At 41.0% G+C, this 23,162-nt stretch overlaps 1 protein-coding gene and 1 long non-coding RNA gene across 2 annotated transcripts in view; both read left to right on the forward strand.

Annotated features, from left to right (window-relative positions):
• pde3a (phosphodiesterase 3A, cGMP-inhibited) overlaps window positions 1-23,162 on the forward strand; it is a 76,876-nt gene that overhangs the window by 41,230 nt on the left and 12,484 nt on the right. The window contains exons 3-4 of the mRNA XM_084064656.1: window positions 8,732-8,977; window positions 12,516-12,661. Of these exons, the coding sequence (XP_083920782.1) occupies window positions 8,732-8,977; window positions 12,516-12,661 (392 nt within the window). The remainder of the gene's footprint in view (window positions 1-8,731; window positions 8,978-12,515; window positions 12,662-23,162) is intronic.
• LOC311050797 lies at window positions 4,104-7,309 on the forward strand. Its single transcript, XR_014601321.1, has 6 exons — window positions 4,104-4,209; window positions 5,651-5,744; window positions 6,043-6,111; window positions 6,265-6,415; window positions 6,517-6,650; window positions 7,124-7,309. It is a non-coding gene; the product is annotated as an uncharacterized lncRNA (long non-coding RNA).

Here is a 23,162-nt window from a genome sequence, read left to right on the forward strand (position 1 = left end):
CGCACACACGCAGCCACGCATGCACTCACACACTCAACATATATTGTATAATTATGTATACGATTTTGTTTCATATATATAAACATACCATGTTATTGTGCATTCAATACTAATTTATTAAAATAATAGACAGATTAATATATTCATGCTTTTATTTTAAACATACATGTACAAGGTACAGTGAGTAGGGTGTCCGTACCACTGCCATTTATAAACATACCTTATTAACTGAGAACCAATGTCAATACTATCAACAATCTGTCAATTGCACAATAATCATGTATAGAAGCTATTCAAAATGGACAGAATGATTTATTACAATGATTTATTTTAAACATAAATATTTAAAGACAAATGGACATTTTTGAAAAAATAAAAAATATATAAAAAATGTATTGTAATTATATTTTTTTTAATCTAATCTAGTAACAATTTTGCGGACCCCCTGCAGTACCTCCACGGACCCCCTGTTGAAGACCTCTGGGTTAAAGGCATGTGCCTCTCTTTCAGGTCTGCCCCATGCAGGCTGTTTGGATAGCCAAGCCATTCTCCTCATTCTCATACTGTATGTGTTTTGCAGGCAAACAAACGTTTTCCTTCACTGCCATCCCAATGGTCTGTTTGCAATACCTTTATGTTTACAGATGCTTGAGGTGGTGGGAGCAATGTTGGCTGGTCCAGGCTGTACTGTATGTAGAATGTCTCGCGGGATGCAGTTAGTTACAGTAATAACAAATAAATAAATAGATAAATCTTGGATATATTTTTGGTTATTCCCACACGGAAAGGAAATATATGAACATATATGCCAATATATGGCAGGTATATGCAGAATATATGCTGCATATATGTCATATTCAGGTTCATATATGTGCATATATGTTGATATATAGGGAATATATGTCTCATATATAGCTCATATATGTTAACATATATGCCACAATCAGGTTCATATATGTGCATATATGTTGATATATAGGGAATATATGTCTCATATATAGCTCATATATGTTAACATATATGCCACAATCAGGTTCATATATGTGCATATATGTTGATATATAGGGAATATATGTCTTATATGTAGCTCATATATGTTCACATATATGCCACGATCAGGCTCATATATTTGCATATATGTCATAAATGCCTACATATATGCCTACATATATAGCTAATATGTATTTGACTTTTTGCATATATGTCATACATAATGCCTATATATATAGCTCATAGCTCCCTTTTTTATTTGCAAGGTAATATGTGCATATCAGTCCAAAGTTATATAAGAAAATGAATTCATTATTGTACGTATTTCCATCCAATGTAGATTTTGGTTTGTGGATTGTAGAAGATATAATATAAAGACAATATTGTTTAATTAGGTCTGCATGCTGCCACTCTTATTTTAAAACACAACTAAAGACCTTTCTGTTTTCCACTGCCTTCTAGAGGCACAACAATTTAAAATGTTTTACATGATGTGAACATCATCATCATTATCAGTTATTATCATCATTAGTAGTTTTATCCTTCAACTTCTTGTTTATACCCCAAAATGACTGCTATACAGGTTTTGTAGCAATTTGTAGCAATTATAGAAATATTAGACCTTAATTGTCGAATGTTTAAGAATGTTCTAATCATGTATACTTTATTTTACATTTTGGACAAAATAGCCAATTTTACATTGAGGTGTGCAGATATCCCATGCAGTGCCCACCTATCCTGTTACTTACAGCAGTGGTTCTCAACCTTTTCAGGCCACAACCCCCCAAAATAATCATATTTGAACTGGGGACCCCAACCCTAATTATGGGGCCAGGCTTCCAGCATGGACCCATATTGTTATTCGCATTATTTCCGTTTCTTCTTCTGCCACTTTTGGCAGTTCTGGCTGAACCGTGCAGTCGCTTTTTATGAAACTCGGCCATATGATAGATGGTCATGAAAAACGATCAAGAAATAATTCTCACAATCTTTCGTCAAAAGGTGGCGCTATAGCACTCAATTGAAAAATGCCAACTTTGAACAGGTACAACTCATGCCGTGTTTGACCTACAGCCATGAAACTTCGATGCACACATGCGTCTCCTCATGCTGAACAACTTTCACACTCTGACTTTTGACCTCTGACCTTTAGATCTCCCACCATTTGGAATTATATGAAAAACAGTTAAAACCTATCTCCTCCTGGGATTTTTGAGTAATCTGCACGAAACTTTTTACACATGAACTTTGGACCTATACCAAAAAACGTTTGCAAAATATCTTCCATAAGTGAAAAAATGAAGCTTTAATGAGCCAATGAATATTGCAGTTTTATGACAATTATTCATCTGCCCCTAACACATACATGCAGACTTACCATTCTTTGAAACTTTGCAGAAATGTAAAGGGCCATTCCAAATATCACTGAAACCAATCTTACTCCAATTGGTCAAACGGGGGCGCTATAGCAATTTTTTGAAAATTGAAACTTTAAACAGGCAAAAGTCATGCCTCGTTTGGCCGACAGCCATTAGACCTGCTTACACATGTGCCTTGACTAATGAGGAACACATGTATCACGTTGACCAGTAAGCACCGCCCTTAGATTGTCCGCAATCTTGAGCAGTTTGAAAAACACTTAAACCCAGGATTTTTCAGCTATTTGCGTGAAACTGTATGATCTGTGTGATCTCCTTTTTCACAGGTTCTTGTCTGTTGGTGGCTTCTCGCTTAAATGTGTGCCCCACAACCTGAAGGTCACCAGTTCAAGCCTCACTTGGTGCAGACTTCATCTAAGTTGCATTTCACACAACATGACTATCAATGAATACATCTGCAATTGTTAAAGATAACATGAAATACTTAATTGAGTGTTTTTTACATACAGCTGATCTACAATCTCACAACTTATCAGATAGCAATGAGAGTATGTTTTTTCAATGTATAACATACTTCATTGTGAAAATAGCCAATGTACAATCTGACAACTTTTAATGGTTTGTGAGCTTGTAGATCGGCTACTTTCACTAATTTTGGTTCTGAGGAGATGTACAATTTCTTCATTGGTAAATGGTTTGTGAACGAGTGATCTTAGTGTTAGTGAAACATGGGCTTGGGTCATGACAGAAGGCAAGAGTTTGTGATCCTCAACAGACAATATCAGCCTGGACAAAGATATAGCACTATAGGTAGTGTTGCAGCTACCTAAGAGTGCTTCATGACCGTAAGGTTGCCGGTTCAAGCCTCACTTGATGCAGACTCATTTAAGTTGAAATGCAAAAAACATGACTCATTCTATTCCGTTTCCATGGCTCTCTCTCTCTCTCTCTCTCTCTCTCTCTCTCTCTCTCTCTCTCTCTCTCTCTCTCTCTCTCTCTCTCTCTCTCTCTCTCTCTCTCTCTCTCTCTCTCTCTCTCTCTCTCTCTCTCTCTCTCTCTCTCTCTCTCTCTCTCTCTGAGGGGTGGCCATAGCTGAGTGGTTAGGGAGCCAGAGACTCTGGTTGCCCCAGGTACGATTCCAGGCCAGGTCAGCAAATGTGTCAATGAAATTTGTCCCTGAGCAAGACTCTTAACCCCTAATTGCTCACAGGCACTCATTGGAAACAAGACCGCAAGGACTTTCATGAACTGACCTGTTAAAGGAATTATCATTTCTCTTTCTCTCTCCTGGCCCCATATTATCGCTGCTTGCAGCTATATTATGTACTTGTAATGTAGGAGTTGAGGCATTTAGTTTTAATTGACTCAGTTCCACAGATCAATATTTTGAAAATAGCCGATCAACAAGCTCACAACGCCTTGATGGGCTATTTTGCCTCTTTCTTATATTATTTAGCAATTTGGCCAACATTTGACCAGTTTTTTAGTATAGTTTGTTGATTACTTTTGATGCAGTAATTATTTTATTTGTATTATTATTTTTATTTTTTTAGGTATTAAAATGGTTACTTAAATTGTCACTTCACTGTCATCTGGGGACCCCCCCCCCCCCCCCCACTCCCCAATCATGTGGGGATCCCCCTGGGGGTCCCGACCCACAGGTTGAGAACCACTGTGACACCTACAGTGCGACATTACGTCACGCAGCTAAGGGCGGAGCTTATTAGAATTTGAACAGAGGCGGAGAAAGTGAAACTAACGTCTGTCGGCTCCGTCTCGGCTGAGCGAACATTTATTTACAAACAGCTTGATTCCATGCTTCTACTCTACTAGATAACAGGTAAGTTTAATTAGTTTATGGAATTAAAATGTCATCCAACTTGTTAGTATCGTAAACGTGCAGTTTTTATTAGCCATGTATCACACGACGCTCGTCCGTCACGAGCGTCATGGCTGAACTTAATCCTGTTTTTTGCACGTTCTCCATTTAGAACCTGTACATCTACATACACGTTCAGATTTTAAATATAAAGTGCTTACTCTATGGCCATGGATGTTACAAGTCTACTCGGGCACTCAGAAATACCCGTATTGTCTGTATTGTTCAATAAAAAGCATTTTAATTTGATCGGTGGCCATTTCCTCCGTATTTCCTTATGCGTTCAACTACGTGACCCTATCGGTTGGGAGGTGTACTGCACTCTGATACATCGTAAGTCTATGACACAATGGCCACCGATCGGATTAAAATGCTTTTTTATGAACAATCTGGAATATACGGATACTTACACCCACCCGAAGTGAATTGTAACATCCGTGGCCATGAGGTAAGCACTTTATATTTGAAATATGAACGTATATGTAGATGTAGGGCCGTAAATGGAGAAATAGCAAAAAACAGGTTGAAGTTTCCTCATGACTCATGATACAGTGATTCGCTCAGTTCTAGCTTAAATTATGTTTCGTCGTAAGACACTGTTGCACGCCCAAAAATCACTGATCTACAAGCTCACAGCGTCACATTGTGAGCTTGTAGATAAGGTTTTTGGGGCGTGTAACACAGTCTTAGACATGGCATTAGCATATTAATTTCCATGTGGTGCATGTCAGTGTTTATCAGGTATAAATCAGTCCACAACACAAGCTAATGTTGGACTCATTTATTTTGACTGTAATTAATTATTATTATCATATCTATGAATTTTGTTTGAAACCTACAGTACAAAGTACAAAAAATACTTAGTTTTGTTTTGCACACAGCTAGCTAACAAAAGCAGGTAATGTTTATCAGTGGTTCTCAAAGTGGGCTCCAGGGACCCCCAGGGGTCATTGGGGGGTTTCCAGGTGGTCCCCAGGTAAATGAGGTTATATAGCATCAAAATCAGTTTAACCACTTAAACCCTATAAATTGCCTATTTGAAAATAGCAGATCTACAAGCTCACAGTGCAGCGCATGGTGATGCGTTGTGAGCTTGTAGATCAGCTATTAAAAAACTAAAAAAACACTGTAAACAAACTGTGTGGAATATTTCTGAAACACTTTTGTAATTCAAATCTTGAGTCCTATAGCCAAGTACATAGGCTAATAATTAGGGGGTCCTTGACATGAACATGTTTGAGAACCACTGATTTGTACAACATTAATCATTAATCAGTTCTGCGAAACACTTTGCCAAATTAATCAGAAGAACTGAATGAATTATGAGCAATCTGATGAGTTAACATTACATTTTAAATTACTGACGCACAAATAATATCTATGTCTATTTCTACTATCACAGATGCTGAAAGAAACACCTGGCTGGCAGCTAGTGAGCACTTAAAACCAGTGCAAAGACTGGACACGACAAGAAGAAGTGCGAAGACGATTTTCAGGTGAAAAAAACATCTGCTGCTACGTGACGTCTTTCAATAGAGTCTGAGGATGTCTTTTATTACATTTTTGGATACCTTTTACTTTCGTTTGATACTTTTCTTTTTTGTTGTTTGACATGTTCCTCCTTTATAATTCTTAATACTATGTATGCAAATAAAATTAATGGGTAGCCTGTACAAAACATTATGCCACCCTTTTACACCTGTAAACTTGTGTTATGCCCAAGTTGAAGCTGTTACCCTCAACTGTTGATCTGGGGTCAATGACTAAATTTTTATTTGTTTTTCTGTCCTTTAGGTGTTGCATGGTGACAGCAGCAGTTGTTGAAAGGATAATGAAGCTTCCCGACTCGTCTAATTGTCTTAGGTAGTGTAAACTGTTTTTTCTAATCTGTTTTAAAGCATTGCAAATACGGAGACTATATGGAGGTCATGTTTTAGTTTAACAATCTATTGTTATGTGGAAAGCAACAGACGAACACTGTTAACATGCAAACCATATATGTCTAATTATGTTAAGGTGAAGTTCTCACAGCTACAAAATGGATGCTGAGCATTGAGGGTCCGGTCGGTGTGGCTCCACAGATCAACTTCCTGGCTGGACTGGCAGGCTTTTCCAGTTATTACAACTTCACTCTGGTGCACAGGAGCACGCCTGAATTCATTCAAAGGTAACTTTCTGCTTGAAGTAGAACCATCATATGTAGTAAAATGTGCTCTCTTGTAGAGCAGCTATGAGTGCACCTTTTCCATATGTGATTTTTGATTTCAGATGTTTCGTTGGGATCAACCCATTGGCACCAAAACGACAAAGCTGCTCAGCCAGAAAAGTGCCTTGAGGGAAGGAGAGATGGAGAGAGCGATGCCACTGGCTCACAGATGGCGCAGGGGCGAGTACCTGTAAAGGTGAGCCAGTTGCGATACCCCTATCGTATTTTGCATATTGCTTTGCCGTCTTAGGTCATATTTTAGTAGATTTTTATCATTTATTTAGTTTTTTAGATGTCAAACATACCATGAGATCATTCGACAAGACAAACTTACATAATTCTATTATTATTATTATTATTATTATTATTATTATTATTATTACACAATTCTAACCAATAATTGTAAATATAGAAGGTGTCTTGGACTCATAAATGCACTCACTTTTCAGACAATTCAAAATAATTGCATGTTTATGAAAAAAAACTAATAAACTAATAAAATAGATACTGTTTGAATAAAGGCTTTGGGCTATCAGCCGATAAACTCACAAGGAAACTCATGTACACTAAATCAGGTGGTGTAGCAAAACTTATATACTTGGAGTCTTTAGAAGATAGACTTGAGGCATTTTTCCACTGTTGTCTCATGTCCTTTTGGTCTCTTTGCAGAGGCAACAATGAAGAAGTGACCGCACGCAACTAAAGGCCAGCTGGGTCAAGCCATCAACAGCAAGTTGCTCAGGCATCGCCGAAAGGCAGATAATTGAAATTATTATTCCTGTCTAAGATCAACCAATTATTTTCTGTTGTGATTATGTTTAATTGAGATTTTGAATAAATGTTTAATAACTTCTAGATATTGTGTTTTATTTAATTAATGTAGGTATGCATATTTGTATTTATGTAGGTATACATATCCTTAACATACTGCATATGTGTAAATAAACATATATGACCTATATTTAACATATATGTGTAAATAAACATATATTACCTATATTTAGCATATATAATATATAATGCATATATGAAATTGGCCCCCTACATATATGGGCATATATGCAGCATTCATATATATGCACATATATGTGCATATATATATGCATATATATGTACATATATATGTACATATATGGGCATATATGCAGCATTCATATATATGCACATATATGTGCATATATGGATATATATGTGCATATATGTTGAGAGACATATATGTAGGGGGCCAATTTCATATATTTGGCATATATATTGAACATATATGTGGCAATATAGGTTCATATATTTTCTTTCCGTGTGGGTTGGCTACTAAGCATTCTGAAAAGTTTTTTTGTGTGATATATTCTCAGATACCTGCATCTCATCTTTCTGTCATTCTGTCATTCATTATGTTGATTTGTAGGAAGGTGTGTTTGTTTTTGAATCTTTATTTAGTGTTATGAGTACTTTAACCCTGAACCTTTATCTTTATTTAAGTTCATTAATAGCACTTTAATTTTGGTTCCATAACTCAGAGATGAGTTAGCAATGGGTTCCATCGGCAGATTTCTTATGCTTTTTACCATAGGTTTTATGCCGAAATCAAGGTCTGTGGTTAACTTAAGCATCACAGCCCTCCCTCGGGTCGTTGGCGACGTGCACGCCGAGTTTGAAGTCCGTCCGACAGACGTACACATATAAAGACATTTCGCAAATGTATTGGAAGATTGTCGTTTTTCTTTTTGGAGGAGGGGGTATTCATTCTTAAGAGACTACTCGAAAATAGATTTTGGTCAATAATGCACATCCATAATATTAGTGGTGATTGTGTGTGTGTGTGTGTGTGTGTGTGTGTGTGTGTGTGTGTGTGTGTGTGTGTGTGTGTGTGTGTGTGTGTGTGTGTGTGTGTGTGTGTGTGTGTGTGTGTGTGTGTGTGTGTGTGTGTGCGTGTGTGATGTCTGCTTCCTGTAACTCTGGATCATAAACTCTCTCTCTTATAAATGTATAATCCTGAGTAACAGGAAAACGCACGCACAGTCTGGAATCAGTGCACTGTACAATGTTTTCTCTCTCATCTGTTTAGTTTTCACTTCATTATAAACACAGCACAGGTGCCTGCTCCTCAGGTTGCCTCTTTAGTGACTCAGTATAGTGAGCGTCAGTGACGTCTTTTCACTGTTGAATCATCATTCCTGTATGCCAGAAAAGATGTGTCAAATGACAGTGTCTTTCTCCCTCTCCTCTCCTCTCTCTCTCTCTCTCCCCTCTCTCTCTCTCTCTCTCTCTCTCTCTCCATAGTCCATGGGCACCAGCGTGACGGTTGACATCGCGGTGATGGGCGAGGCCCATGGGCTGATCTCAGATCTGCTGGCAGACCCCTCGCTGCCCCCCAAAACCTGCAGCTCCTTGCGGGCCGTCAGTAATCTCCTCGGTACCCACATCAGTCTCCAGTCACTCCATCGGCCCCGCGCCTCAGCAGACATACACACCTGTTCTGATTCGGAGGAGGGGGCTGAAAAAACTGAGAAGCTGGCCATTCCAAAGGTAGGTTTCTGTCGGGGAACCAGAAGCTTCATGACACTGAACCCCTAGCTTCTCCAGATGAGCTGTGTGTGTGTGTGTGTGTGTGTGTGTGTGTGTGTGTGTGTGTGTGTGTGTGTGTGTGTGTGTGTGTGTGTGTGTGTGTGTGTGTGTGTGTGTGTGTGTGTGTGTGTGTGTGTGTGTGTGTGTGTGTGTGTGTGTGTGTGTGTGTGTGCGTGCGTGCGTGCGTGCGTGCGTGCGTGTGCGTGTGTGAATGGGTGATAAATGCGCATGTGAATGGGTGATAAAGCACTTTGTGTAAGAGTATAGAAATGCACAGATTTACTTCTCACTTCTCAGTCAGCTCATACAGTGTCAATGTTAAAGAACCATGCATGTTTTTGCATGTTTAACCCGATTACTTGTTTACTAAACATAACTGCCAATCAGGGCCGCTGTTGCCCATCATTCTGGCCGTATCCTATCTAATGAAAATGGTGACCTCACTAGTTGCTCCATGATATCCGTAGTTACGTCTCAATTGTTGAGAATTGAGTGTGTGAGAAAAATTGTGGTCGGGAGATTACAAACAAAAAATCTGAGGGACAAAATAATTTGGTGAGGTAGTGAGGGCAGTTGGCAACAGTAGCATTGGCTACATTACGTACATGTTATGTGATACCCTGAAGAAGACATACTCGAAAACGGTGGTGTCGAAACGGTGGTGTCTTAAATAATAACAAGAAGTAATTGCACCGTGACTACGAGCTGTGCAACCTCTTTTCTTTGAAACATTTGATACTGTGTACAAATACAACAACCAAAAAACAGACATTGCACATGACACGATATAACGATAATGGAAAAATTATCTGCAGTAATATTGGTAGGGTCCTTTTGGTTTTACAACTGGTTAATATATGCATGCTGTGTTATTATAAGGGAGGTAAAGGTGTACAACTAGGACACACACACACAAACAAACAAACAAACAAACAAACATAAACAAACAAACAAACAAACACAAAGACAAAGGGTGTATCTCACTCAGCATACACATCATCCCCAATTCACCCCTTCTTACTAGCACTGTGCAGAGCTCAAATGTAGCTGACAATGACACAGAGGCTTCAAGGGGTCTATTTAATGTTTTACAAGACTGCCGCCTTTCAAAATGCATGCAGGCACTTAAGGCAGCGGAGAGACTAAATAAAGCGTGTGATGCTATGCAGGATAGCCTACCAGGAGAGTGACTAGTGGCTTAAACGCCGCTGCCTGAACGCACTCAACTGCTCAGCCCATGCAGTGGAACTCATTGAAATGCTGCCTCATTCCAACTCATTGGGAATTCACTGGTCTGTACTCTGCATGAGGTGATGATGTTTAAACTTGGTGATTCAGCTCCCTTGTGCTGTGCATTCGAATGGCATTTGATTTGGTCTTTATCACAGTGACAATGGAAATAACAAATGCAGTATTTCAAGATCATAATGTAAGTCAATGCAATTGAACTTACAAGACAGCCAACATAAATTACTCAGGCTTTCTGTAGTTATTTTGATGTTTACTTTGGTGATGTATGGTGGATGGTTTAATTTAGTTACTGTATGCTGCATGTCTCACCCCAGTTTACAATATCCCTGACTTCATCTGATATGGCATACATACATCAGACCTAATTTTCTGATTTCCGATTGTCTCATTTTGTCTCCATCACTGTTTCTCTCTCTCTTTTGCTCCCACCCTCCCATCTATCTGATGGTTTGAATTAAACTTGACCATTACAGAGCCACACGACAGCTAACAATTTAACGCTAAACTTGTTTAGGATCCAAATTGCCTGCCCGCGGCCTACAGTAGATTCTCCCTGTGTTGAAATTAACGTGGAAATGGATTCATTCTATGTGAGCATTCAGAGTGTACAGTAGATTGACTCACTGCCAAACTGAGAGAATTAACTCCATGTTGGCAAAACCAGTGCATGAGGTTCTTCCATGTTGGTATCACTCTCCCCAGGGTAGTTCCGGTTTAAAGGTAGGAATATGAAATAGCTGAGAGAGAGAAAGAGAGAGAGAGAGAGAGAGAGAGAGAGAGAGAGAGAGAGAGAGAGAGAGAGAGAGAGAGAGAGAGAGAGAGAGAGAGAGAGAGAGAGAGAGAGAGAGAGAGAGAGAGAGAGAGAGAGAGAGAGAGAGAGAGAGAGAGAGAGAGAGAGAGAGAGAGAGCAACATGTTTATCGTTACAATGGCAGATTCATGTGAGCGATGTGTTTGTGTGAAATACAAAAATGCATTGCAACTTGTTCATTGCGATTGGACAAGTTGAATCTCTTAGCCGCCTCACCCCGCAATAGCGATTGTCCAATGCTAGCTTATTAAGCGTCATTCATACCATAGGTGAATCTACCACGCACATCTACCACAACAATTAAGAACATTCATAACAAGAACTATGGTAAAACGTTGCTGCTGTGGAATCTGCAACAGTGATTCCATGTACTCAGAGCGGTTGGAGGGGACCTTTTTTATCCATTTCCCCAAGCTGAAATATGCACTGAACTTTGGCATTATGCATGCATCCTAATAAATCACTCTTTATTAGCTTCATGAGCTGTTTATACACATGTGCAGTTACAGCCGTTTATATTTTTGATAACGGATGTGTAGTTGTGGTGAAGACATGTCAGCAACTTCCAAAAGGAGTCTTTTCATGAATCAAATTGTACAGTACTAAAGCAATGAGCCACAAGAGGTCTCAGTTTACCTTGTATTTTATAATGGCTGAGGGGCGTAGTGAGGCATAACGCATCAGCGGAGTGCCTCCGACCCTCTCAGACATTATATAATAGAGTTAAACTGAGACCTCGCGTGGCTTATTGCTTTTCTAAAATGGTTACAAATATGGCAACAGATCACTTTTTGTTTGTTTTCATTGATTGATCTCTTTGATTGATGACAGAGACTAGTGCTTGTCTACATAGCCAGGCTGTGTGAAGACGTAAACCTTTCCCAAACAAACACATAGAGAAACAAAACTTTACTGTTAGGTCAATCTCATGGTAACTAAGATATTTGATAGAAATTCATAATGTTTTTCGGACATGTCTGGCCCATGTACGTCAAACACAATGTGTTTGACATACAACCCACACTGTGGAAAGAAATAACGCACCTGGGATTGATATAAACTGATCTAAGGTGTAGATTTCTCATTTATCACATCTACTAAACGGAAACCTGCCAATTAGAATCAAGGAATGGGACTAGCCGTTTTAGAATACTGTATATCTTTCTAATTATAATGAATATCTGCTGCTATACAGTGGGTATTGCCTAGGTTACAATTTCCAACTTTTTTGTGTATTTAGTTTGATTGTACTGTGTGTGTGTGTGTGTGTGTGTGTGTGTGTGTGTGTGTGTGTGTGTGTGTGTGTGTGTGTGTGTGTGTGTGTGTGTGTGTGTGTGTGTGTGTGTGTGTGTGTGTGTGTGTGTGTGTGTGTGTGTGTGTGTGTGTGTGTGTGTGTGTGTGTGCGTGCGTGCGTGCGTGCGTGCGTGTGTGTGTGCAGCGTCTCAGGCGGAGCCTACCCCCAGGTTTGCTTAGAAAGATCTCGTCATCGTGGACCACCACCACCTCTGCCACAGGGCTGCCCACCATTGAACCGGGCCCTCTACGCCGGGACCGATCTGCCAGCATCAAACACACCACTGACAGGTAACACAGCTCTCACCACATCACCATGCAGACTGACTCGCTCGCTCACTCACTCACTCACTCACTCACTCACTCACTCACTCACTCACTCACTCACATTTGTATTGTCCATAAAAGTTAGTTTGCACATAAAATTATGTTTTATTTTTGCAATTGGTGCATTACACCAAATAACTACAGATTAGAAACATTAGCAAATTATGAGCTATGAATTAAGAAGCTACATACAATAATATGCAATATACAATGTACACCACAGGCCAGTGGATCTCAAACGTATTGGCTTCATACACCTTTCCCTGATTTCTGAACCCAAGTACCTCCTTTACCCGACTCCAACATGTTGTTTATTTAGAAAACTGCAAGAGAAAACCATAACTAGCATAATGATGCTATTAATGAACCCACCTTTTCTCTCTTTCCTTTATTTATTCAGGGGAGCCCACTGGGAGCAAGCTCTCTTTTTCAGGGACGCCCTGATAACAGCATATAACACATATAAAATACATACATAATGAAAAACAATAACAAACATTTGAATCATATTACAATCATCACAGATGCAAATAAACAGTGTTACATGAAACAGGTGCAGTTACTATGAAATGTGTCCTCGAGAAGTGCCCTAAATGTCTCTATTGAGACCAATCGCTCCAGTTTCAGAGAGTCCTGAAGTTTGTTCCATTTGTGTGGAGCATAATACATGAAGGCAGTCTTTCCTTGTTCACTGCTCTTACGTGGACTGGTATATCTAATGTGTTTTTGTGAACGTGTTGAGTGTCCAGAAACCTTTGGTTCTAAGAGCGAAGATAGGTATAGAGGAAGCTTGCCACACAAGGCCTTATAAATAAAAAGAATACAATGTTGCTCTCTGCATACTGCGAGAGATGACCAACCCACTTTGTCATATAAAATACAGTGATGGGTGTGATAGTCATCACCAGTGATAAAACGTAGGGCACTGTGGTAGACTGCTTCAAGAGGCTTAAGTGTAGAGATTGAAGCATGCATGTATAGCACATCACCATAGTCAAATACAGACATTATGACAGATTGAATAACAGTTTATCTGCTGGAAAAAGAAAAACAAGACCTGTTTCTGTAGAGGAAACCAATCTGCCCTCTTAGTTTTTTGGTTAGGTTCTCCACATGAATATTAAACGAGAGCTTGGAATCTAGCCAAATGCCCAGGTATTTATAAGATGAGACCAGTTCAATTTGTTCACATTTTAGAGTGTAAACACCAGTAGAGGGATTTGTGTTTGGAGATCTGGTAAATACTATGCATTTTGTTTTGTTAGCGTTCAGGACAAGCTTAAGTTGAATTAGAGCCCTTTGAAACCTATTGAAGGCAGTCTGCAAATTTGCAGTGGCCGCTTCAAGCGTTGGGCCAATGCTGTATAAAATTGTGTCGTCCGCATTCAAATGGACATCCCATTGCGGGGAGGGGAGTGCAATATTATTAACATAGAGGGTGAACAAAAGGGGGCCCAAAATTGAACCCTGAGGGAAACCTTTACCAATAGATAGAGAACTAGATCTAAAACCATCAGCTACAACAGCTTGTGTTCTATCCGTCAGATAATTGGAAAACCATCTGACAGATAGATCATCCAAGCCAATGGAGGATAGCTTTTGTAATAAAATAGGATGATCCACGGTGTTGAATGCTTTAGAGAGATCTATAAAAATAGCTGCACAGTGATTATCTAGACCGGTTAGTATATTGTTTGTGACAAGAGTTGTAGCTGTCACAGTGCTGTGACCTGGTCTAAAACCTGACTGTTGAGGTTGGAGTATGTTATGTGTGTTCAGGAATGCACGTACCTGTGAACTGACTAGGGACTCAAGGATCTTGGCTAGACAGCACAATTTTGATATTGGCCGATAGTTATTTAAATCTGACTGATCACCACCCTTGTGTAGTGGTATGACTTGTGCATTTTTCCAAATTGCGGGAATTGAGCCTGATGTAAGTGTTAAATAAAAAATATGGGCAAGTGGTGCAGCAATTAAACGTGCACTAAGGTGCAGCAGATATGGGCTAAGATCATCTGCGCCCTTTGATTTTTTAGTGCATATTTGTGCAAGTGCAATTAAAACCTAAGAATGTGTTTTTTTGTCTAAATGTAAAACATGGGGGGGGACAGGTTGAGTGAATTGTCAGTGATTGATTCACCACCACGATCTGATAGCGCAATATTGACAGACTGTCTGTCAAATAGATGACCAGCTAGTATAAAATGATTGTTAAAAGCATCACAAATATCTGGTTCATTAAAACAACCCCATTTTCACTACTGATTTGTGACTTTTAAGGACTTTACGACCTTCCAAAAACTGGCCGCATTACCTTGCGTCTTAGCAAAACTGGATAAATAAAAATCTGATTTTGCCTTTTTAACCATAATGATGGCTTTATTTCGCAGTGTCTTAAATGATGACCAGTCGGCTGGTATGCCAGAACTTCTGGCCTTTGACCAGGCCACATCTCTGTGGCGGAGGGCCATTTTGAGATCCGCTGTAAACCAGGGACTCGAACGATTTTTAACTCTGAAGTTCTTATAAGGTGCATGTTTCTCAGTAATGGAATTAAAAATATTAAGAAATTGACTAAAAGCTAGCTCAGGGTCTTGAATTGAGTTGACCTTGTACACGTCAGAACAATATAACATTAGAAATAAGAAATGCTGTGCAAGATTTGCAATTATCACCTCCTGAGCAGATTTATTTTAAACTCTAGCCATAACATTTCACTAAGTCAAGCTTTTATGGTATTTGTGTGATCCCTGACACTTAAAATGCAACCGATTGTTGCTGTCAAACATAAATAGGAAAAGAATAATAATCAAACAACATATGCCTTACATCGACAGTATGGTTATTTAATTCATTCATTTATTCACTGCTGTACAGCTAATCGCCCCTCTGGAGACAAACTGTACACCATTGGGCATCCATTGTCTCTTCCCTGCCTACTTGTCCTTTGTGTGACACCTATTGCACGGCCCCAATTTACACCTGCTTCTTGCCCCATTTTTATATAGAAGCAGTCCACTTATATGTTATATGTTACTAGAGTTTCGGGGGGCTACGCCCCCCTCAACCCCAGCCGCGCACGGGGCCCAGCGTGGCCGTGTGTATATTGGGGGCCCCAAATCGCCGGAGTTAAACTGTGGAAATTTTTTTTTGAAAAAGGAAAAAATTTGAAGAAATAATATTTGTTATGTTTCATCCGCCATCAGGGGGTCCGCGGACCCCCTGATGGTCCACTGACCCCCTGTGGAGTGTTGGGACGCGCGGGGACACCCCTGGAACATTGCGGACCATTTCGGTGTTTTTTTTTTTTTCATGAAGGTGGTTGCTTGTTTCTGGCGCAGGCTGTGCAAACCTGGCAACCCAGCGCATGCTGCGGCACGTTTAAGTGGCGTAGCGTCATGAGGGTGAGTGGGGCCGTGGCTCGGTCAGTGAAGACCCTGTAGTGCGGATGATATGTGGCATAGAGGGGCAGATTGTAAATCCACAGAGGAAACATCCGTGGGCTACCATTGGTTCAGCGATGTGTGCGGTCGCCCTGCGGCCCCTCCTCCTCCACCAATGTGCAGTATTGAGAGCCCTGACATCACAACAATTGGAGCGATGGGCACTGCACTGTGGTTGGTTAGGGTACACCTAGGGCCCAGGTAGAACCCAGTGAAAGCCTGCATGGGCAAACGCAGTTAGGACCCGCCTTGGTCCCACATAAACATGGCTAGTTGGGGCCCACCTAAGGGCCAGGTAGAAGCTACTTATAGCCTGCATGGGCATCGCAGTTGGGACTGAAGTGGATGGCGCTGACATTGCTGACATGGGGTCCATATGGTTTAGGCCACCTTGAAACCATATGGGAACTACGCTGGCATGCTGGCTGTAATGCAAACGCTGCATCATACCTGCAGTGTGTAGTTTGATGTTGTGTGTGTAGCAGATATACCTGCAGTGTGTAGATCAATGTCCATAGGAAAGTCAATGCCCAGCTGTGTTTTTTTTCCCCAGCAGAGTTTCTAGTGTCTCTGTGTCTCTGTGGAAGAGGTTGCACATGAACTCTGCAGCCGCACTGAGGCGCTCCAACACAAACACTCTGACATTAAGCTGCTTGACACAACAAACATCAGCACCACGCTGCTGTTTGTCCAAAAGACACAATATCTCCTCTCCCACTGACGTCATGTGTTCATTTATCGACAGCCGTACAGACTCCTTTTGACACATTTTACGTCGTTTATCCAGCTCTCACTGACTCTCCACATCGGGCTGTTATTTTGCTGCGATCAAGTCAACGATGTGAGAGATTAGCTATCACAGACGGACGGACAGGGGGTGAAACATAGTCTTGCGCCATGCCTTTCGGCCTGGTGGAGACAATAAAAAACCGAAAGTAAAGGAAATGGCCATTTCTGCAACAGAAGTAGTCAATAAACTATGCTATGAAAACATGGGCCACATTGGCAAAGAATGTAAGAAAGAGGCAATCATGTAGAAAATAGCCGATCTCCAAGCTTACAAAGCCTCTCAACGTGAGGCGTTTCGAGCTTGTAGATCGGCTATTTTCACAATATTTACTTGTGGAACGGAGTCTAACAGAATGGGGGGGTCCCAGATCAAGTACGTGTATTTGTGGGGGGGGGGGGGGGGGGGGCGGCGTGAAAGGGTTGATAAACACTGCTGTAATCGGAGCGAAATTATGTGAAATTACTACATGACCATAATGCAGCCTAACATGCGTTGCACGTGGCGGTCCTGCCATTACGTTAGTTACTGTAGTTGCTGTGGAGCGACATAGTTCTCCAGAAGACACACACAAACATACACCATGTACAATGGACGAACTGAGCAGCAATATAGACATTCACCACACGAACGTGCATTGTTGACAAAGTGATTGCACAGCCGCTGCAGGCATGACAACCAGATTAGCGTTAGCGACATGGCAGCTATCACAGCGCCCTGTCCGTCGTGCTGCAACTGCCTGTGATGGCTACAGCAGTAACAGCAAGCTGTCTGCGATGCCATTGTCTGGAGACTGCTCTTAGCGTGACAGGACCAATGAGAGTGAGCGCTGTAGTTGTTGCTAAGATACGGTGGCGTCTCTGCCCCATAGCTGGTAGATCTCTCACACATGATTGGCCTAGGCTGCGTTGCCAGGTCTGACTTTGTGTCTAAGCAATGGTCGGCTTATTTTTGCGCGCCTTTGGGCTCGTTTGCATTGTGCGCACGGCAGCGCTTGTTTAGCGTACGTCAGCGCGACGTGGCAACGGACGTGGCAACGTGAAAGGTGATTGGCTGGTGAAAAGAAACACCCGACGTTACACCAGAAATGGTGCCTGGAGAAAATGGTGACCAAAAAAAAAGTTTGGAAAAAAAGGGAAAAAAAACCCGCAGCGGCTGCCTGGTGTTGTGGTGATGAGGTCGTGCGCACGGTAAACGGTACGAAGCTGCTTCCACTTCCGTTGTGTCCGACATTTGGTGAGTAGAATTAATTATGTTGCGAGGTGGGAACGGTGTAGTGAGGCATGCCAGGTGGCCTACGCGAAACGTAAATTCAGGCCGGCCGCCGTGGCGACAGTGTTGGCGACATGTGGTCTGACGGTGTTGTGTTTAGTCGATCACAGAGCTGTGGGGTGTCATCACCGAGGGCGCGGAAGTTGCTCGCCATTTATATAGTTAGATATGTCGTCGCTGTCGGATGGAAACCTTGTATTTCCAGAACTGTTACTTTTCAGAACATTTAAAAAAGAACCTGTGTTCCAATGGATCCAATATAGTTATTATTTATTCACAAGCTCTTTTTAATACTTTTCATTGGTTCATTATTCAGAAAACTCACAGACACACTTAACCGCTTTCACTTTTTTGCAGCGTTGTGAGCTTGTAGATTGTGTGACAATGTAATATGATGAAATATTGCATTAATTTATGAACAAATATAAAAAGTTGAAATATGGAGATACAAGGTTTCTGCCCACCATGTATCTTTGTATGTTCATGTCGCTGGTTTCCATTGAAAATGAATAGTAGCATGTATCTTTTTATCTGCCCGTGTGAACACACCATTACTCTTCAATTTTGTGAAGGGAAGTTCCAATCACTCAGCCATCATGCTGGCCTTACCTTTTGTACAAACACAGTGGTCATTATACCGTACATAGTATTTTTGCTTGCTATGATTTACTAAATGAACAGCTGGTCAATGCAAATGGGAAATGTACAAAACAAAATTGATTGGAATGTCAAAGTGGATTGAGGATTGCATCTTCAACTGCATGACTTTTGCATTCTGTTTGAACACACTGAGAAAAGAAATGTGTAATGGCCAATTGTGGGGTTTTGAAGCACTATTAAGAGAATGATGTTAGAGTTTCAAGAAATACCTCCACATGATTGAGAAAACTGTAAAGTACATTTCCACTTTCTCTCACATACCCCCTTCAGTATCTCCGGGTATGTAAGCAAACACTCCTATAGACTATAGGGGCTGGAAAACTGGTAGATAAATAAATAAATGTTAATTAATGCACTTGTTGAAAGTGTACAGAGAGGGTAGTAGCATACAGTATTCTGCATTGTACTTTCATCATGTAAAAATTAATACATTATTGTACTTGTAATAGATCCTGGCTTCTTGATCTATATAGCTTTTTGTGCTTCATGTATCACACCCACTGTTTGTTCCTGTTTTGAATAGTTTTTAAAGCCTTTGTTCTTCCTGTCATGCAATTGCTTTCTCCATCCCTCCATCATTCCTTCTCTCCCTCCCTCCTTCTCTCCCTCTCTCGCTCGCTCGCTCACTCATTCATTCAGTCAGTGAATCAATCTATCAATCAATCAATCAATCAATCAATCAATCAATCAATCAATCAATCAATCAATCAATCAATCAATAAATCATATATTTTCCTCAGAATCCATTCAAGTGAAATAATATGAAGTCAGATTGGGAATGGCCTGTTTTTCTGTAATGCTGTGAGAAAATTAAAGCAACCAAAGTTATTGAATATTCTAACAGGCCATGGAGGACGTAGTTTGTATAATAAAAGTGGCTCTGACATGGGATCTGTCAGGGTTGCACAAAATAAAGTAAACACACTGGTTTTCTAAAGTGTTTTTTCTCTGTTATGTCATATTCAAAGGTCTCCTTATACTGTATATACTGTAAAATCTCATCTGTTTACTTATTCACCCCAGTTACCTAACAGCATGTTACTTTTTAGTTGTGCTTATCTTGACATCCACATTGATTGCTATAAAGTTCAAAGTGACTAAGAGAAAAAGAAAAACTTCTGAAGCTTTAGTTTATATTTATATGGGTGATTTGTTTGTGTTTATGGAAAATGCTACTCACATTTGGAGGATTAGCAGCTGTTAAGTCTGGCTTATGATCCTGTACCTAGCCTGTAGACCTGTTCGCAATTTGGTGTTAGGGGAATTTCTCACCTGAACTGAGTCAGTGGGTCCCTAGACATGAAAAATCACGGAGGTGCTTGTTCGCCAGAGTGGCACGAATGGCGCAATGGCCAAATCAAAAATGGCCACCATCAGCTATGATGAAAATCCAACTTTCTTGTTTCTGAATGTATAAACAAATGTAATACCTCCATTTTGACTAATTAGGGTGTGTGGAATTAATATTTGATATTGTTATGACCTTTTTGGGTGATTTTGACCTTGAAAGGTCATGGTCAAGGTCATGTTGCTATTCCAAAGACATTGGCCATAACTTGGCCATTGTTAGGAGTAAAAACAGGTGCAATAAGTCTATTTCAACTAATTCTGACATTTAGAATTCATTTCTGATATTGTTTTGACCATTAAGGATCATCTTGTCATTGAAATATCAATATCGATGTCATTATTCAATAACTCGATTTGTTTCTTTAGTCACTTTTATAGTATTTCTTTCATAATTATTTGTTTTATTTATAACAAAAGACATGAACATGAAAAATATAACAATTCTAAATATCCCCCTTTAACTTTTATTTGATTTGGGTGCTTTAATTAGAAAATAAGACGAGATAAGAAAATAAAAGTGATATACAAATAAAATCATATCTTTTTGTTACAATTTCTCTTACAGTGCACCATATATGTGTGCATGCTGGTTAGTGTGATGGGTTTTTACATGAAGGATTTTCCAGTTTTCCATGGCAGAATATGATGCATGGAACTCCAGCAGCACGGCAGCCACATCGCCGAGTGTCGCACTTGCCTGCACACTTGCATACTCGGTGGTAAGGGCTTCAGACATTTTGATGGCAGTAGAGTACCAAAGTGCTCCTCCCATCCATGTTCCACTGGCTCTAATCTTGCCTCAGGTTCCTTGGCTGTCGCAAGCAGGTGACAAGTCCTATGCACCAGAAAAGCACCATGTTTGATGTGACCTCTGATCACACTACTTGTGGGAGGGATAGCATCAATTCCAGCGCTGGCACTGGTATAGCTTTCCCTGAGGTCATCAAACGTCTCAGCAGTTGTACTTGACCTGGCCCCTGTCCGGACACGTACCAAGTACTTCTCTGCCAACGCTGTGTCTTGTTCTGTCAAGGTGTCTGCCTCTCCAAAGTTTGTTAAATATTGTACTGGGTCAGAAGCCATAGCTGCATGTTTGGTCCCCACCTTGCTCATGCAGTCTTCTCCTCATTCAGGATATGCACCTTGATAACTGTCTTGGCTAGTGGTGCTCCACGATGAGAGACTGCTTGATGCAGTGGAAGCATGTGCTGCTTCTCACCAGTGCCATACTGCTGCCAGATCTCCTTCACCCCCAGTGCTTGGAAGTATGGGGTGTAGTATAGCAGTAATGCGAAGGTGTCTATATCATTGGAGACTATGACAACTCTCTTGCTCTGTTTTACACGAACACACCACTCCAAATGCACCACCAATCTGTTCTCAGCCTCCTCAATCCAGTTCAATAGGTCTGGGATCTTTTCACCACCAGCCGCCTTTGCTGGGAGCACCTCATCTTCAGAGATAACAGAGCTGACAATGATGGTAGCATTGCCACAGGCTTGACTGGCTTGACTGCACACCACATCCCAAACTAGCAGTTGGAGATTGCACTTGTTCTGCTCAGACGCCCATAACTTGTCAAGTTGCTGAGGGATGGGTGTGTCTCTGTTCATGCCAATGATGTCGATTCCTGTTCTTGAGTCTGTGTGCCGCATGCGCTCCCCTTCCTTTAGAGACATCTCAATGTAGGAATCGAGAATGAGATGGATGAACCCTGGCTCTTGGCAGAGGGATAATGTTGAGCTGATGATGGCATTGATGACAGCACCTAAAGTAGGGAATCGTGCAAGTGGCATCTGCCACATTTTCAACATGAAATCTACCACAACATAAGTGGCAAGAGTAGACTTTGGACTCCATTGGGTGAGGTCAAGTTCAGGCTCAATCTCACTGACACGTTTTGACTTGTTGACATGAGCTGGAAGGTCACCATCAAACAGGGGAGATGCTGAGAGCTTATCATGAGTAAGTATCTGCCGGATGTTCATGCCCCGCTCCTTAGCAATGTCCATACTCCTATGTGCCTCGGCCATGTCTTTGGATGAGACTAACTTCTGCTCCTTCAGAATGGTTGTTGGCGTCTTCAGCGGTTGCTCGTTGAACTGAGGTAACTTCCACTTTGGTATGGTTGAGCTCATTTTCTTGGCCTTCTCAACTAACCTCTCATGTCTGTATGAGCAGTAGACACGCTCCCCATTTTTTAGACAATTGAGCAGGCGTGGAGTGACCCCTCGGTCAACTGCTTGCTTTGTGAGCAGATTGTGCTGTGGCACAGGCACATTGACCATCATTGAGTATGGATTCTGATGCTCTAGCACGAAGTCCAGCAGCTTCGCCACATTCCGGTTGAATGTAGGGCGGCGAGTGGTACTCAGTGCATGCTGGAGATGGCATTCTGTATCTTTCATGGTGTGGTTGTTGGTGAGAAAGTTGAGGACATTGGTGATTGACCCAATCTCGTGGAACAAGAGCTCGAACTCTGCCACATAATTTGTATTGTGTGTGGCTCCTACTACAGAGTGACCTCCTGGACCCGTCGACACTCGCTGAATGGTCTGCTCAACCTTCATGTCACCTCCTACAGCCCAGACCCAGCCTGGGCGATCCCGAATAGCCCACTGGCCTATAGAGAAGCGCCGATAGAGCTCAGGATGTGTGAACTCTAGCATCTTGATTTGTTCAAGATACCATGAGCCATGACGCAGGTAGTTTTTGCAATCACATTCTGCAAAGATTGGCATAGAGTCCGCATGTAGATTCCAGTTTTCTTCTCTTTCGGAGACTACAGCATCACTTTTATTCCTACATGGTCTTGTTTGCTAATTTCAACACCCAATTAAAATAAAAGTTAAACAGAGATGTTTAGAATTGTTATTTTTCTCATGTACATGTCTTTTGCTGTAAATAAAACAAATTATTATGAAAAAGAATACAATAAAAGGGATAGTAA

Source organism: Gymnoscopelus microlampas, assembly GCF_963454915.1.
Source record: "Gymnoscopelus microlampas genome assembly, chromosome: 8".
NCBI classification, from domain to species: Eukaryota; Metazoa; Chordata; class Actinopteri; order Myctophiformes; family Myctophidae; genus Gymnoscopelus; species Gymnoscopelus microlampas.